The sequence below is a fragment of the Pantherophis guttatus genome, chromosome 1 (assembly GCF_059756535.1).
Source record: "Pantherophis guttatus breed Tessera chromosome 1, ASM5975653v1, whole genome shotgun sequence".
Lineage (NCBI taxonomy): Eukaryota > Metazoa > Chordata > Lepidosauria > Squamata > Colubridae > Pantherophis > Pantherophis guttatus.
In genome coordinates, this window is record NC_142063.1 from 118,405,883 (window position 1) to 118,423,883 (window position 18,001).

The 18,001-nt window shown below is 41.2% G+C and overlaps 2 protein-coding genes across 3 annotated transcripts in view; both read left to right on the forward strand.

Annotated features, from left to right (window-relative positions):
• The window catches only part of DNPEP (aspartyl aminopeptidase), a 43,806-nt gene extending 40,297 nt beyond the window's left edge, over nt 1–3,509 (forward strand). For both annotated transcript variants that reach the window (XM_034433781.3, XM_034433782.3), the window contains exons 12-15: nt 1,150–1,189; nt 1,842–1,943; nt 2,681–2,848; nt 3,382–3,509. In XM_034433781.3, coding sequence (XP_034289672.1) covers nt 1,150–1,189; nt 1,842–1,943; nt 2,681–2,848; nt 3,382–3,432 — 361 coding nt within the window. In that variant the 3' untranslated portion in view covers nt 3,433–3,509. The remainder of the gene's footprint in view (nt 1–1,149; nt 1,190–1,841; nt 1,944–2,680; nt 2,849–3,381) is intronic.
• A 2,885-nt stretch (nt 3,510–6,394) lies between these two features.
• Nucleotides 6,395–18,001, forward strand: part of PTPRN (protein tyrosine phosphatase receptor type N) — a 45,076-nt gene continuing 33,469 nt past the window's right edge. The window contains exon 1 of the mRNA XM_034433779.3: nt 6,395–6,716. Within this exon, the coding sequence (XP_034289670.2) occupies nt 6,578–6,716 (139 nt within the window). The 5' untranslated portion in view covers nt 6,395–6,577. The remainder of the gene's footprint in view (nt 6,717–18,001) is intronic.

The window sequence follows — 18,001 nt, forward strand, 5'->3', positions numbered from 1 at the left end:
GAGGAGAGCCTCCTGATCCAAGTAGGGTCGCAATTGGTGCACCAGACGAACTTGTGCAAAGGTCCCCCTAGCTACAGCCGTCAGATGTTCCAATCTCAGCTGTGAGTCTTAAGAGGACACCCAAATTGCGAGCCCGTTCTGAAGGGGGCACTTTCTCCCCCCCCCCCCCGAACCAAGGATGGACAATCGACATAGTCTTTAGGGGGCAATACCCAGAGCCATTCGGTCTTGTCTGGGTTAAGTCTGAGCCTGTTGACTCCCATCCAGATCCTCACAGCCTCCAGGCACCGGCACATCACATCCACCGCCTCACTGAACTGACGAGGGGTGGAGGTATACAGCTGGATATCATCAGCATATTGTTGATATCCCACCCCGTGTCATCGCATGATATTTTTTTGGGTCCCTCTGAAAGTTGCTAACTGTTTAGAACGGATCTATTTACTTATTTTGTAAAGGACTGAGCCTGGATTTGAGGCAGAGTCATGGGCAAAGCATCTTTCTTCCAAAACCTTGAAGTTGCACAAAAGTAGCCCTTCTCTTATTACAATAATGGAACCCAGAATTTCCAGCATGCCAGTCATAAGTGAAGTTGCATAAAATGACCAATTTTTATGACCTTTTTTTTGTAGCTGTCATTAAATAGGTGCAGCACTTGTAAAGCAAATGCGGCAGTTGTAAAGCAAACCAGGTGATAAGTGGTTTTGAAGGCTGTGCTGTAACTTCAAACTGTCGCTAAGCAACCAGTCATTAAATGAGAACTGCCTGTATGACGAAAATCAGATGAATATGCAAGTAGGTCTATGCAGTCCTACATGCCATGCCGGGTGCTTTCAAGCTTGAAACATGTTTCAGAACTGGTGCTGAAATGGCCTCCTTCATCTTCTTGCTGATGTGCTACAGAATAAAGTAATTTTATTCTAATCATTTGAAACACTTCTCTCTCCAGGCCAGACATTCTGTTCTAATGAGAGATCTCTGCACAGAGGCTTCTTCACTGGCTCTGTCAAAAGGGCTACTCTTGTCTCATCTATTAAAAATGGCTTGAATGCATTACAGCGACAGCACCTCTTTTCCTTCGGTCCTCTGATTTTTGAAATTCAGGCACAAGGGGGGAAGCATGCTTATTGAAGGCTGTTCTTTTCGCAGGGACAAGCATGATAAGAACCATCGGCCACAGTTTCACAAGGTAGGTAACATGGACTGGTTGTCCACAGCGTGGTTTTGAAATCTAGGCATCTCAGCAAGCACCACAGGGACAACTCTCTGAGGGGCAGATGTCAAATGCAAAACCCATTCTTGAAATGGAGATTTCTTTTTCTCATTTGAGAGCCAGCTGTGGGAGTGCCCAAAACAATGATAACAGTTTTGAATAGAATCAGGATTGGGGAGGGCTCGGGAAATAAAACTCCATATGGCAGATGACTAGCGGAAAAGCACTTTTTGGAGATTATGCTGTTGTTTTGGTGGCCTAGATAAGGGAAAGTATGCTAAAGGTAATTATTTTGATTATTGGAAGATATATCTCCCTTCTTGTTGAGCACAAACAGGACAAAAACAGTTGTGCTTCGCCCAGACGAAGAGATGGGGGAGAGTTGGAGAGAAGCACGCAGATAGGAAGAAAAACTCTTTTTATAGATTTTTGTATCTTACGTCAGTAAATTATTTATGTGGAAGAGATGTATCATTTTAAGAGTTTGGAGTCTGGTGGGAAGCACAAGTCAAGCCCTTCCTGTGAGGGTGGAAGAATTGCACATCTCAAGAAATTCCAGGCAGAATTAACAAATAACAAATTTTCAGAGTGGAGAACCTTCTCTTCAGTCTGGTGATTTTCTATGCAGGGACCTGCTCTGAAAATAAACAGCAACCAACGCTATGCCTCCACTGCTATCACGGAGGCATTGATTCGTGAGATTGCCACTCATGTCAACGTTCCTCTACAAGTAAGCGTTTTTGAAAAGTAAAGATTCCCTTTATCCATGCGCTTTCATTGGAAACACTACACGGGTGGACTCCACAGATCTCTGGTACACCCCAGTGTTTTCTGTCCAAGTACTAAGCAGACCCAACCCTACTTTCATTTCCAAGTTTAAAGAAGATTGACTGCATGCTACCAATGCTGCATGGTGCTTCCACCATTAGGAACTGGCACTGCACTACATCACTGGGTAGCACTCCACTGGGGGCAAATCAACCTACCTGCTAGGAATGGGGGAAATAAGACCATGGATATTGGGCAGGGGTGGTATTCACTTACCTTTGCTACCGGTTTGCAAATGTGAGCCCATGTGCCTCCTCCAGAGGGTCAAAAACAGGACATGATGACATCCGGGCGGATGGGCAGAGTCTCCTGCTGCCGGTGCTACCGGATCGCACGATCCGGATAGAGCCGCCTGAATTTCACCACTGATACTGGGGCTTTATAGTTAAATGCTAAATGAAGGGCTTCTCCCTCTGAAGATGTCCCCTTCTCCATTTTCATTTGGTGGTTCAGTCCACATTAGAAACTTCAGCTTATTGTTTAGTTGGACTGGCCAGTGCCAAGGATCTAAGAACCCCAGCGATATCCATTTGAAAGATTCAGTTCTATATCCTGCCCCCTCCCCCTTCTCCTTCATTGCTATCAAAGATGGTCAGCAGTCTGCTCCTTTTTTTCCCCCCTTTCTCATGTCGGTTGCAGGAATTTATGGTTCGAAATGATTCTCCTTGTGGCACAACCATTGGACCCATCCTGGCTTCCCGCCTTGGTTTGCGTGTTCTTGATATGGGCTGCCCACAATTAGCTATGCACTCCATTCGTGAGATGTGCTGCACCTCAGGGGTTCTTCAGACCATCACTCTCTTCAAGGTAGGCGATAGCTTGGGTGTTCCTGCCCTGGGAATGGGGCTGAAGATGGCATGCAAAATCATAGCCTGCCTCTTTTTCCTTCTGCCCTGTACCTCCCAGTGAAGATTAGTTGAGCTAAACAAATATACCTAGGTGGCTAGCAAAGCCCTTTTGCAGATAAGCACCCCTCCAATCAGGAGTAGCAGATTTGAAGAAGCGAAAGGAAAAGAAACAAATGGGTTGTTGTTTTTTTAATTTTGGGAGATAGGAACAGGTCCTAATCTGCTTTCCTTCACTCCCAGTTTCTGGGTAGAGGTTTGGGCTTTGGTTCTTGCAACTCTCTAATTCTTCTTTGTAATCTTGTCTTCATGTTGCCATGGCTACAATGGTGGCCTTGAATCAGTGATGGGTTTCCATGGCAACACTGTGCCTCACGATTCTCTGGCTGCCATGGTGACGCCATTGTGTGTATTGACAGCTGCCTGCTTTTTTCCCTTTGAGAGCCTTTCTCTGCATCCCCTCTGACCCTGACTTCTCTCTTTTCTCCTTCCCAGGGCTTCTTCAATTTGTTTCCCACCTTGGATCAGGCACTTCTGAGCAGCTGATGGGCAGCCTGAATGCTGAAAGAGGCTCTCCCTTTTCCTTAGGCTGGATAATAATTAAAGCAGCTTTAATCCAGTGACCTCTGTGCAGTTCAGAGGCTTGCTGAGTTTTGATTTGTTTTTCTGTCTCGCCTCAGAACAGAAATTACCTCTTAGGCATATTTACATTACTATGGCTGAGCCTGAGAGGCATAAAATAACCTTTGAACCCTTTTTTTTCCCCCTCTGTCAACAGTAAGACGGTGAAATTTAAATACTGGCCCCTAGAATAATTTTAATATTTCAAGTGGGAAGTAAAATTACAGATGACATTCTGGTGTTGGTAAATGCCAAATGATGCAGACCTCCGTTTCTCCTTCCACTCCCACATCCCCTGCTTGCACAGGCTGTGTGAAGTTAGCAAGGTGATGCTGGCTCATCGAGTAACATACAAAAGGTCACGTATGCAGAACTGCTTTGCATAGATTATGTTATTAGAAGACCGTTTTAAGTATGCAATCAGATCATAATGGGAGAGTGGGGCCATTGCATGTTGTACTTCTTTGCATATCTCAAAACATTTTAAAATATAGCCGTGTGGGGAAAAGAGCAACCCAGAGTCACAAACCTGGATGATACTAGCAGAAGTAGTGCTGCAAAGATGCTGGCAGAATATTTCCTCCCATTATCGCCCCATTCTATTCATCAGCCATCACAGATTAGCATTCCCTAACCTGATACCCTCGAGGTGTGTCGATCCAACTCCTTCGTTCTCTAGCGAGCAAAGTTGTAGGTTTTGCTGACAATTTAGTGATACCACAATCAGTTTATAATTGGTCTTTGTGAACAAAATGACCTCTAGAAGATACTGAGTGGCATAGAAGATTGAAGGAAAATTGCTATGACCTTTCTGGGTTTTTTATTTTTCCACCATCGAGAGTAAAAAAACAATCTTGTAGGCACTACCGTACATTTTTACTTGGATGAGTTGCTCTACTTTCACACATTTTTATTTATTATTAAGTTATATACTGTCCATCTCATTGTTTTGGGCAGCTCTAGGCAGCTGTTAATAGTAATTATAAATTATTTCAGATTAGGACCATTAGATCTCACAGCCGCAAAGATAAATGATAAGTGAGTTACTCCAAACAAACACACACAGTACTACATATTAATTCTTCAGGATATATGAGATTTTTTTTACAGCTGCTTCTCTGTTGCCTTTCAAAGCGAAATCAAATTGATTGTACGGAACCCTGTTTTGATAGTTGCCTATCAAATTCTTAGAATCACAGAGATGAAAGGAGTCATGGTGGCAGTCTAGTCCCAATGACTGATTGTCCTCCTCAATTGATTCCACTGTTAGAAGCTTCTCCTGGAGTTAGAATGAGTTTCCTAAGATTGACTTGGAATTTGTCGTCTTACTTCAGGATTGAATAGATGGGGAAAATTTTCTGCAGTGGTTGAAATTTTAGTTGGCAGGAAGCCAAATTGCATTATTGGGCAATGTCACATTTTGTTTGCTATCATTTTCTTAAGTGTGTTTAAATGAGAAGTTGGGTGCTTTTTAGAGAGATGTCTGCAATTGGGTTATCATCCAACCTACCATAATTTGAGGCCATGGCAAAACAGATCTAGAGAACTGACAAATAGCTTTTTTCCAGTCTCATAGAAGGTAGATCATCTGAAGATAAGAAAACGTCCCTCCAGTTCCTCTCAATCACTAAATTAACTGGTGAAATAAGCCCCACTGTATTGAATGGATATACAGAAGCAGTTTAAAAAGGAAGCAGATTCATAAAAGGATTCCGATCAAGGGTTACACATAGGGCAAAATGCTAAAAAATACCCATCCTTGCATTTCAGTATCTTGAAGAATGTTTAGATGGGTTAATCCATGGCACCGTAAACCTATTTACTAGGTTTAGTAAATAGTAAACCCATTTACTATTATAGATGCTGCTGGAAGCAGAATCTGAATGATGCTCGAGACGAGACTGGCTAGGCTATTGTGTCAGCTTCTTCTGTTAAATATAATAAGGTGACTACACTTGAGTCTTGCTCTTTCGTTTGAACTAACAAAGACGAGTGCAATAATAGTACCACAAGTGCACTTCTTTACTGTTTCTTTGAGGGTAGGTTTCTCCATTCTTTTTCTGTGTCCCTTATACCAAACTTTAAAACTACCCCCTTTGGGGCTGGAGAAAGCCAGCTGTACTACAGTCACACCACTATCTTTAGAAGTGTCAACATGAAAGTTACTCCCTTATGATTTTGATTTTTGTTTTTTTAAAAAAGGTAATTGCACCGCAAATGAGGAACCGTGAAGCAATAGTTGAGTATTGCTGGCTTTCTGCTTTACTATTGTGAATCATTAGCATTCATTGAGACAGGATTAGAATGGGATGCCGTAACACCACGTTTCCAGATACGATGTAGATGGTCCTGTCCAAGAAATGATGCTATAGGCTACAAGTTTGGTTTTGCTTTATGGATGTATTGGGGTTTCTTTACAAGATTCAAGCAAAGGAAATGAGATGCTGCTGCTCTGAGGTTGCCGGTTTTAGGGCCTAAGACTAAGACTCGCCCCTCTAGCTGTGTGCCATGTGAGAAATGGTAAAAAATTGTCGGGCTGCATAAGCTTAGAAGAGCTTCAGGTTTGTAACAGGTATATATTGAAGCTTCAAATGAGCAAGGCTGTGCTTACTGCCTGCCTGCAGGAGGTATAATTTACCATCTTCTCTGCATTGTGATTGATGCAGGGCTGAAACATGATTAAACAGAAGGGCGTCAACTTAGAATGTTAATGCCATTTATTGGAGGAGGCATTGCCAGGACTTGGGAACGCACCAGGTATAATAGCAGGTGGGAGAGGTGAGGCTTCATTTTTATTTTTTTATTTTTTTTTTTTAATACGGAGGCGTAACCCTAAAAGTCGGGCGTGGCCAGGGATAGTTAAGCCCCGCGTTTCGAATTCAGGCGTGTCCTTTTCCTGGACTGCGATAGGCTGATGGGGCCGAGAATCCATTTTGCATGGGTCTTGAGATTGGTTGGTTTGCGGGGCGGTGCCGTGCCAGTGTTGGTCTGGAGGGGGCGCTGATTAGGGATGGTGCAGCGGCCGTGGAAGTGGCGGCTGCCCGGGCTGTGAGCTGGGGCAGCGACCGGCATGGGGCGGTGGCGGAGTCTGCTTCGGGCACTGGACGGTTTCTGCCTTCCTCCGTTGCTGCTGCTGCTGCTGCTGCTGTTGCCGCCTCCGTTCTTGGCGGCCGGCGCTGCTGGAGATCGCCCGTTGCAAGTGCTGCACGGTGAGAACTGAGGACAAGGATGCGCTTTGAAAAAGGGCTGCCGGGAGGGAGAGGCAAGATGCCAAAAGGGGACCGGGTAGACTTGGTTGGGATGCTCGGAGCTGGAATTGGTAGGGCGAACCGTGCCCCCCCCCACCGTCCCCACCCCCGGGGCTCTCTACAGGCGCCTGGTCAGCGTCTCCGCTTTTTGCCCTTTCTAGAGACCAGCCATAGCGCCTTTGCTTCCATATGGTTGGATGGAGTTGCACGCCCTTCTCTATTCCACGCCGGACGGAGGTGATTTCCCCCCCCACTCCTCCTCCCTCCTCTATCTGCGTCCCTAGAATAAACTTGGGGGTGGGGGGGGAGAGGTCCCTCCTTGGGTGGGGGTGGATTAGGGGAGCGTCTTTTTGCTGGGTGGGATGAAAGGGTGCCTTTGAGCGCCAAAGATGGTGGGGATTTGGGGAAAAGGGGGTTCACTGGGCAGAAGGGCGGGGAAGGCTTCCACCTCTCCCCCTTTTCTGCAGGCTGCTGCTTTTCCTGAAAGCGGCGGCAAACGGGCACCTTCCTTCTATTTAAAAAAAATAAAAAAAAAAGCATCCGTCAAAAGATCCGGCACCAGCTCCTTGAAAACGGAACCGAACCACTTCTCCGGTCCCGGTGGGCTGAATCCCACGCTATCACCCCACCCCTTTTCCATCTTGTTTTGCCCCTGAGAATATTGGGGTGGGTTTGTTGTTTTTTTTCCCCCCTCTCCTCCCGCTAGGCGAGTTAGCACCGCGCAGCTTCCTTCCTCCTCCTCCTCCTCCTCCTCCCCCCTTTTTCCTTTCTTGCATCTCCCCTCTCCTTTTTTTTTTTTTTTTTGCTGTTGCATAGGCAAGTATATTTTCCCCCTCCCCTCCGCTTTTGGGGCGAGTTTTCCCAAGTGCGGATTCGGGCCCCCTCCCTCCCTCCAAAAGGGATATTGTCACCATTTTGCGTGGCTGCTTGTCATTTTCGCGTCACGGCGTTGTCAGGTTTGGCTAGCTGCGTGTCTCCCACGGCCCCTCCACACGCAGCTTGCTGTATTCAGTTACAGAGCGGATCCAGTTCGAGCTCCCCCCCCCCAAAAAATACGCCGTGTTTTCCTGCTCAGTCAATTCACTGACGTCATTCTCGATGGTCTCTTCATCCCCCTCCACTTTTCCATCCTGGCTCAGCTGCCTGTTGCAAATATCAGCTGTCCCGGCTTCCTCCTCCCTCCCTTTCTCTCTGGCTGCTGCTGCTGCTGGAGATCGCTCAATTGTTGTTGAGAGGGAATTCCTGTTTGGAATTAGTTCTGCATCTCTTCCCTTCCACACTTATGCCAGGGTGCCTATGAAGGGCTTTGACATTGGTGCTTTACCATGTCTGATTGTTCATCTTTGCTACCTTGTAGATACCCTTGTAGATTAGAACCTTTGCCTGAGGTTGTTGTAGGCAGATCCATGCTCTTTGGTTAAGGATTGTTCAGTTTGGGTCACTCCAGGGATTTTGCAATACCAGCTGCGATGAGCTCCAGCCGGTGTAGACAATGGTGAGGATTGTGGGAGCTGTAGTCCAAAATATTTGAAAAGACCAAGTTGCCCTACCCTTGCCTTGGAACTACAGTGACTGTGATTGAAGAGGCATGGATGAACCATTATACACTATAAAACTGGTACAGAGAAAACATCATCTCAAAAACCTTTTTGGTTATGAATCCAGCTTTAGAATTAGCAAGAGGGCGAGGTTTTGTCTACCAAGGAAGAAAATATTAGAAGATGGACCACATCACATTCAGGAAGGATCTACCAAATTAGATATACGTAACCCTAAAGTCCTACTTCAATGCTAAGTACATTCTTTGTTGAAGAACACTATATTGGAAATGGTGTATTGATGGAGAAAAATGTTGAAAAGCAAATACTTTTCTTTCCACAGCATCTTATGAAACAGATTCCAATGGAGTCTTACAGAAGTGTTTGCTGGCATATGAGAAACAAAAGGAGCAGGCTTCTAAAAAGTAAAATATACAAGAGCTGAAATTCTTCATTAATATAAATATTGACTAGATCTGGTGGGAAGATTTGTGTCCCATTTTGTCTCTTCTGTTCCATAAATCCAGAAGTTTAACCATCAGCTTGGATATAACACAGCAGGGTGATTGTGTATGGCTATATTTTCTGCAGAGGAACTGACCTATGCTTCCATCCAAACGCTTTCTTGCAGAAATAATGATCTTCTTTTTGATGTTGATAAAGCAGGCAACGCCTGGATTGGAGAATGATGACAGGAATAAGAAATGGGCATTATTATTTCTTTGCTTTTGGAAGATTGGTTGATGTTCTTGCAGTAATAATACTGATAACGAAAGAAGTAGTAATACTGATAATGAACCTTCATGGTTGATCACAGTCTTATTCTGTATATCTTTACTGAGCCAAAACAAAAAAAAAAGGTAGATTTTGTAAATGAAAGAACAGCATATATGTGGCAGAGTCATATCTTTTATTCCTGTTGAAAGATTTATGGTTAACATTCATATTATTCTAGCTTAAGATAGCTGAGAAACCTTTTACTTTTCTAAATATTATTTCAAACTTTCCCAAAGAGAGTAAACATCCTTTTACTGTCCTTAGGTCAGGTCTCTTGCTGAGTAATTTTTTTGGAATGGCTCATTGACAAAACCTTGATGTTAATCTTTTGTGGCATTATTATTCTTTAACCAAGCCAATTACATCTGACAACTGCATTCTACACAGAATGATTTAGGCAAAAATAATAATTGCAACTAGCTTGTTAAGTAGTTAATTGCTGTGATTTCTGTATAACTACTAGTAAACAGAATAATCTATAGAGTATCACACTTGGTACCCATGTAAGAGAGACCCTGAACTTCAGCATGCTTAATTGAGTAACCCAGACCTGAATAGTAGGTTAGTATTTCATCAGATTACATTCACTGGTGATGAGATTCAGGTGGAGAAGAGGAACAAGAAGTCATTTTTAAACAGCTCTAATGATATCGTGGTATAGTATGAGCTACAGCAGCCACAGTTAATGAGATGAAATAATACAGGTCATTATTAAAAAACCATTTGAGATTCCAAAAATGGAAGAGTTGCTTTCCCTTTTTTCTATGATGACTAATTCTTGAACAAGTGTTTTTCCTTGGTGTTTTAATGAAACATTGCTAAATGCTATCACGGCCTTTAACATTTTGACTACAAGCCACATTTTCCCCCCAGTCCATTGGCTGCAATTATGTAAATGCCACACATACATATTCACACACATGCTATTGTGTTTACATGTTATTGCCACTAAGGAATATGAGCATTAATATACATTTCAACAGCAGGTTGACTATAATATTATGTTGCTACATTAATGCCTTGCCTTGGTTTGATTTCCATTCCATTTCAGTGGATTGTGTCTCTGGCAAAACGTCTAGATTTAAAACAGGAAATTCTTCCTACTTTTTAAGCACATAAGGTTTTAGCAAAATGTCTTAAACAGAGGAGATCCGGGGAAGGGTTCCTAAAGACCTTTTGCTACTCTGTCTTACAAACATGGAAGGGTAGGGCTCAAGATGGAGTCCCCTAATCTGCAATCCATAGCTTTTGGAGCCTTGAAACCTTGCTGCGCATAAATATTTTCATTAGTGATTTAAAAGACTCCAAGCAGTCTAAGAGAAATGGCGGATACAGTAAACAGGAGTTCTCACACTATACCAATTCTCAGTTTTGTATAGATGGGGCTTTTTTCCTCTAGCCCTGAGTTCTCCCTGTGCCAGTAGATACCAGAATTTGGAGAGAGGAAACCTAAGCTCTGTTATGAGATCCTACATTGATTGGGGTAAGCAAAAATGAAGAGGATTTTCTTCCCAAATGAGCTGGGTCTAGTTATTCCGTGTTTACTTTTTTGACTCTTGAGAAATTTGGACTTCTTTACATCATTCATTTTAGTGATCAGTTTTTTAGGAAACCTTTTTCTAATAGCTTCTTTCTCCCTCCCTCCCTCCCTCCCAATATGGGCCAACTGCCTAGTCAAGCTGATCAAATTAATTCAAGATGTTAATTTTTTAAAAATATATATATATATATAATACATAGCTTCATTTTTAAAAGTATAAACAGTATCCACAAAGGACAGTCTTGATTGGTGGAAAGCTTTTGTATGTTTTTAACATGATCATGGTTATTCCCTGCGGGAATTTGGGAATACCAAAAATAGTTTATACCAGTTCCCATTTGTTTGAATTTTGCAGTTTTGCTTCAGGCACTTGGAATCCCAAGAGAAAAATTATGACACAATTGAAATTAGTGAATAAACAAGAAATTTGGGGAAAGATGAAAAATACAGGACTGATGCTACATGAAACTTGGAGCCTGTTTTGATAGAAGCGCAATATTTATACTTGCTTTATAATACTGGAACATCATTGTCTTTTCGCCTTATTTCATGACTGAAAACAGTGATCAATTGGCAGATGAAAATAATAATGGGGGTTAATTGGAACAAAGCTCTATTGTGATATAACTCCTGCTATTTTACGAACCCTGGAGAGAGATTTCCTTCCGTAAATGAAGCATGTGGGACCACCCAACATTAGAGACTGTCCTACACTTGGTCAGAGAAAACTGGCATGCAGCTCAGGAGGCTGTGTGTGTGAGAGAGAGACAGAGAGCTAGACTCTTACTCCCACTCAAATACTAGTTGTCACCCACAGGAAGGAGGGCTTTTGCATAAATCAATTTTGTGTACCAATTGCACCCACTCCTGAATTTGGAAGCCCATCTAGTCACTCGGGCCTTAATCATCTCTCATTTGGATTACTGCAATGCATTCTGTCATTTCAACACCACTTGAAAGCTGTAGGTGATGCAGAATGTGGCAGCAGAGTTATGGACATGCCTTGGTGCTCATGTCCTCCACTGCTTGTCAGCTGGCTTCCAAGAACATTTTAGGGAGCTAATGGTCAACTATGCAGCCTTTTGTGGCAGAGGGATTTGGTATTTGTGAGACTGCAGATCTCTATTGTCTCTGTCCATCCTATAAGATCTGATGGAGTTGGCATGCTCCAGCTCCCATCAATAAGCGGGTCATTTTACAGAACTCAGGAGGTACGTCTCCTCTATAACCATGCCTAATTTTTGGAACAGCATCCCCCACTGCCAAGACCATATGGCTCCAGCAGCCCTGCTGCCCTTTCAAAAACCTGGCTTTTCCAGCACGCACTGGGCAAGAACAATTTGTGAGCCTGCTGGAGTGAATGTCATTTAAGTTTTTCTGTCTCCTGGCTGGGTAGTTGTTTCTGCTTTGTCAATTAATGTTAACCCTACTAGTCAATTTGATAACCCTGTAAAACAAAATAATATTTTAAAAAAAACCAGTCAGCTACGTTCTGGTTCAGGCTGACCAAATTAATGTTCCTGGAGGGGCAGATGGATTTTAAAGACTGTCATGGCGTCCATCTATCATTTTAACCTTTGAAATTTGTCCCCAATTGCCCAATGGTACTTCGGATTAAACTGCAAGTGGTGGCATTGCTATATCTGATCCTTTGTTAGGTGCACCACGATTGCCTGGTTTGCTGAACGTGTTGTTAGAATTCGGCTCATAGGTGAGTTGACATGGCCACAGATGCTGCTATGGTTGGTTGCAGAATACTACCGGTACTTCTCTGGAGACCTCTGAGTCATACTGATAAAGACGTCAGAGGAGGTACAACGTATGTTATGTTAGCCCACTCTGACTCAGAGTAGATATTCCATATGGAGGTGGCTGAAGATAAAAGATCTACTATTTTTATTCTCTGGCATTCTCTAGTTTACCTTCTTCGGTATTTTTATGGAATAATAATTTCACAGGATTAAAAGTCCCAAATTACATTTATGTGCTTGGGGCTGTATACCTAAAGGTACCTGCTTCCATGAGCCACAGCTTCCTAGAGGGGCAGTAAATTGGCCTTCACTACCAGGGTGTGCTGCTTTTGTACGTGTGGAATCTGATGAGATTCTGGTTTTGTCCTGATAGATTCAATTATTCCTTAGATTTTTTCTCCGGTCTTGACAGCTAATATGGGCTATGTGATATTGAAACATTGGCACGACAGGAATATCAAACCGCTGACACAGTTGAATGTATGACTCATAGCTATTCTGATTTCTCTTGATAAGAAATGATAGAAATGCTTAGAAAAAAAAACCCTGAATACAATCACATTGCCTATAGTTTTCAGTTTCCCTTTGAGATAGCTTTTAATAGAAATGGGAATAGTTTACATTCCCAGTCTGAGGCAGCACCTCTGGGGCCATGGTTTATTCTTTCCTTTTAATTGTTTCTCCCTTGCCTTGTAAGCCAAGCTTTCACAAAGTGTCTTACTCAAGTAACTGAATTACATTCATACTCTGAAGTTATGCATTGAGGAATTGAAAGGGTATATTTAGGAATTCAAGATTAGGTTATTTTACAGCATATTTAGCCCCCCTAAGTATGTTTTCATGTGTCTGTGAATGTGTGCATGAGCATACCACCAACAGTTTTTCAGTACAGTATGTAACTTTAGAGAAAGAGGTAAATTTATAATTGTATTTAAAACTGCTTCTTATTTAAAAAAAAGAAGAAGAAGAAAGTAGCAGTCACCAGAAGCTATGCCTATATTAGTCTTGAATTCACAATGGAGATGGTGATCTTTACACCTTTCTTCAAAACATCCATCGATAATCTTTGACCCATCGGTGGGTCAAAGACTTAAAAACAGCAGAAGCTTTCAAAGAAAAAGGTAAGTTTTCTTAAAAGAAAAAAAAATGCTGTGGAGAAAAGAAGAAACTATTGTCAGAACCTGCTTGGAAGACATCAGTATGAATAAATTGTTATAATTACTTAATATGAATTCACAATTATATTTCTGGATGGGGATTCAGGCAGCAAAGGCCTGCATTGCATAGCAACACAATAGCTGGGGTGGAGCAACAGTGAGGACAGCACATTACAAAGTCATCCTTAATAAATCCATGTTACTGTCGGGCTGCTTTTTTAATATAGGAAAACTTTTTTTTATTTACCATCTAATAAGTTGGATGTTTAAATTTTATTGGGGAAATAATTACATTAACTAAATGTTTTCAGGATTTTAGATGAATGTACATTGCTGGCTTTTTTCCGAGATTATCCTTTATAAACCAAGATATGTCCTATATTTGGATTGTTCCCTCTTAATGTTTGCAATGTGAAGAACAGCACTTGGAATACTATGAAAAAGTTGGGTGGAATGAGAGTTTCTTAGTTGTAGCTGGCCATTTAGACATTGCTTGATCTTTCTGTAGACTAAGCTTGGCAAAGCTGAGTTCAAGTGATACAAATGATGTATAATAGAAGTGGCCCTTTTATGACTTGTGGACTTCAACTCCCAGAATTCCTGAGCCAGCCTGGGAGTTGAAGTCCACAAGATAAAAGGGCCATAGTTCCTCACCCTTGGTGTATAAATGAAAGGCCTTTAGGGAAAAGCTTCTCTATATTTTTCTGAATTTGGGGTCAGATATTTGTGGAGCATTGTAGGTATTGCTTCTTAGAGGGACTGGGTTTTCTGGATCCACTTATTTTATTTTATTGCTATTTTTAAATTGTTTTATTATTTGGTGGAAACTGATTAGAATCATTTTGGACTAAGGTTGTCTCTAAATCTCAGAAATAAATAGATATTTTGAAGTCTGATATAAGAGCAAGGCGCTTGGAGCAGTCTGGACTCCTTCCCCCTTCATATCAGTTGAGAAAGGAAGTATCTATCCATGTGGGAAAACCCTGTGTTAGTCCCTTCATGCTTAAATATCCCATTCAGTGCAAGAATTATTGCAACTTCCACATCCCGAGAGAAAGCAGACTGACCTATTATTACATTCCTGCAACAAGACAGAATTCTTTATCAATTTTTAAGATGCGATGTCCCTGTGTTCTGTATCATTTAGTATTACTCTGGTTCTTTAGCTGAAATATGCTTCTGAAGTTTCGATTTACTGGTTTTTTTCCTGCCCTTTGGAGAAAGAGAATACATGAATCTGAATATGTTTGTTTGTAGTTATAAACTTTATTTTGGTTCCTGGACCCTGGTCCCTGGTCCTTGTCTCTTATCTTTTTTTATTTAATTTGATGAATAAAGCAAAAAAAAAAAAACTGCAGTAGGAGCAGACATGACACAATTCTACCCTGATGCTATAAAAACGTTTTAGTATATTTCTCCATGCATTCAGTAGAAGACTATCCATATTGTTCCCATGGTTTTACTGGCATTTCCAAGAAGTTGCTTTTTTGATAATTGAAACAACTTTCTCTTTTAGTTGTTATCCTTGATTAATTTGTTTTTGGGTTCATTATTTTGTGTATTACAGTTGAGTTGAATTATATTTTGTACATTGACCATGTCTGTCTTCTTTGAATGTTCATGTTTTAAAGCATTTTTGTTTGTATTTTTAGTAAAAAGAAGGCAATTTACAAAATTTAAAAGGCATAAGTATATTAATAAAAAAAGAAAGTAATTAAAAGGAAAAAGATTGCATGCAACAGCGAGATGCAGCAGTAGCAGACAGAACAAAACCACAAGCAGTAATTGATTGAACCTTTTTTTAAAAAAAAAAAATCCCCATCTCCAGGTACCTTTAGAATTAACAAGGTTTTCAACAGGGAATATAAGGATTAAAATACAAAAAAAGCTTTCTAGGGAATACATCTTTGGAGCAATTATGTCCTTTGAACCAAAAAGAATAAATAAAAGTGGCCAAGAATTACAGTAAATTTCCAATCTAGACTAAATGGTTATAGCTGTTAGTTTTTGATTATGGAATACTAGTATTTGAGAACATATTTGATGGGTGACTGATGCATATGTGGCAGTCTCTCCCAGACCCAGTATTATACACAGAAACCTCCATGGGAGTAGTCCACATTTTAGGTAGTAAATGTGTTGGTCAGTTATATTGCATGCTTTTCCTTTCTAAGTGCAATAAACTGAAGATAATGTGTCTATGTAAATAGGAGATGGATAGAATTATTTACATTTTATGATATGTTTAAAAGACCTCATAGTACACTTGGCAAATATTTGTTCTATGAAATATCCATCTACTCTTAAATGAATGTTCCCTGTGTTTCTCTGTGTTCTTCCACTTTTCTCTCATGATCGCTATTCACATGCATTGTATTTTATCGATAGAACAGTGAGTTTTCCCTTTTGGAAAGAGAAGTAGGAAACTGTCAGTTTAGCCTAGGAAAAGGACACAGCAGCCAACACTGCAATGCTCCCTTACATCTGGCTTTACCTTCACAAACAGGTGTTTTCTCCATCCCTTTGAAAAGTATTTGATTCTAGGCTTGATCCATCTCATCTGGGGGGTTTGCAAGAAAATTTGCAGAGATATTTTGACGTGTGGACACTTCCTTATCATTTTCTTCTTTCTTTTAAAGAAAAGTGATAGGGCCCAGCTAAGATGTCAGTGTTGCCTTAGGTTTACTAACCTCCGACTCATTCTTATATCATTAGGAATGGAGGATCTGCTGTTTCTTTGTAACTGAGCATCTTTTGCCAGCTCCAATTTTTAGAGATTGGCTGCGGTGCGTTTCAGCACTATGGTTAGCTCCTGGCAGTCATCTTGTGACTGGCTTTGTTTAACTGTATGGTTAATTAAGCTTAGAATAAGTTCTTAGCCCCTGCTCAGTGTTAAAAGGAAGTACAACATCAGTGCCAAAATGTTGTATTCAAGGCATTTTCATTTGTAGGGTTTTTTTTCCCCTCTATTATGCAAATGTTTATTTGTCTTAAGAACACCAACTTCTCTTTCCCCTTAAAAAGAAACAAAGGTAATAAATAATTCATGTTTGGTTTTAGTGATTGTTGCTGTGATATCCCTTAATTGCTTTTAATTAATTTGTTCCTGTTTCCTGAAAGCAGGGAATCTAACATTTTAGCTTATTCTTATATAAACCTGAACAACTTCTACAAATTATTTGTATTATATTTATGAGATTGCAAACGGTGATTCTGCAAGGATCCCACAAGGTAAAGCAATGTTTTGATCGCAGCAAGGAAACCAGTAATTATAATCTCCTCCTCTTGTCCCTAAAGGGAATAAGAATCAGCTAAGGACAACCCAGAATGTCCATATCACTCAAATCAGAATCAATTACTTTCTTTAAAAGGGGGAGGGGAAAAAAAACCAGGGGAAGCTACAAATTAAAAGATATTTGAGGGAGGGACTGGGATGAATACTCAGTTGTTTATTGTGGATTCTTATGGGCAGGGAGGAGGAAAGAGGAAAAAGGAGTTTACCACCTTTTGATCAGTGGCTATTTTAACAACTGTGTGGTAATCATCTTAATTCTGCATTCAGCAATGTGGAAGTCTTCTATTGTGGAAACAGCTTGTCTGAGACTGCAAAGGTTGGACCTAAGAAGAACTCAGTAACAAATATACAGGATCCATGAAGAGGTGGGTTTCAGCAGGTTCTAACCAGTTCTGGAGAACCAGTAGCAGAAATTCTGAGTAGTTCGGAGAAGAGAACCGGTAAATACCTCCTCTGACTGGCCACGCCTCCATCTATTCTTTGCCTCTCTAGTCCCAGCTGATTGGGAGGAAATGGGGATTTTGCAGTATCCTTCCCCTGGAGTGGGGCGGGAATGGAGATTTTACAGTATCCTTCCCCTGCCACGCCCACCAAGCCATGCCTACCAAGTCATGCCATGCCCACCAAGCCACACCCACAGACCTAGTAGTAAAAAATTTTGAAACCCACCACTGGATCCGTGTTTAATGTCATCTTCATGAACCAAGTAATTAACAGGTCGACCAGGCTTCTTGACATGTTTCCAGGAGAATTTTTCATCCTTTATCATCATTGGTAATGCCACCCAAATTGTTCGGGCTTCAGCTTTAGTAATTATTAGGTATTGACTACACTGGTTGAAGCTTCTGGGAATTTTAATACATTTTAAGGATATTTTAGCAGACAAAAGCAGAACTCTCCCTCTCTCTCTGTCATGCAATAAATGCATCTTTTTCCCAAGCTTATATGATACTCCAAATGGAAAGCTGCTTTTATGATAGACTGGGAATGGTATAACAGAGTTGAAAGAAACTTTGGAAGTCTTCTAATCCAACCCTCTGCTGAGGCAGGCTACCCCATAACATTTTAGGCAAATGGCTGTACAAACTCTTCTTTTTTCTCTTCTTCCTTTTTTTTGGGGGGGGGGAAAGTTTTTTATTTTTATTTCTTATACACACATTGTAAATGTACATTCTCTTCTCCATATAA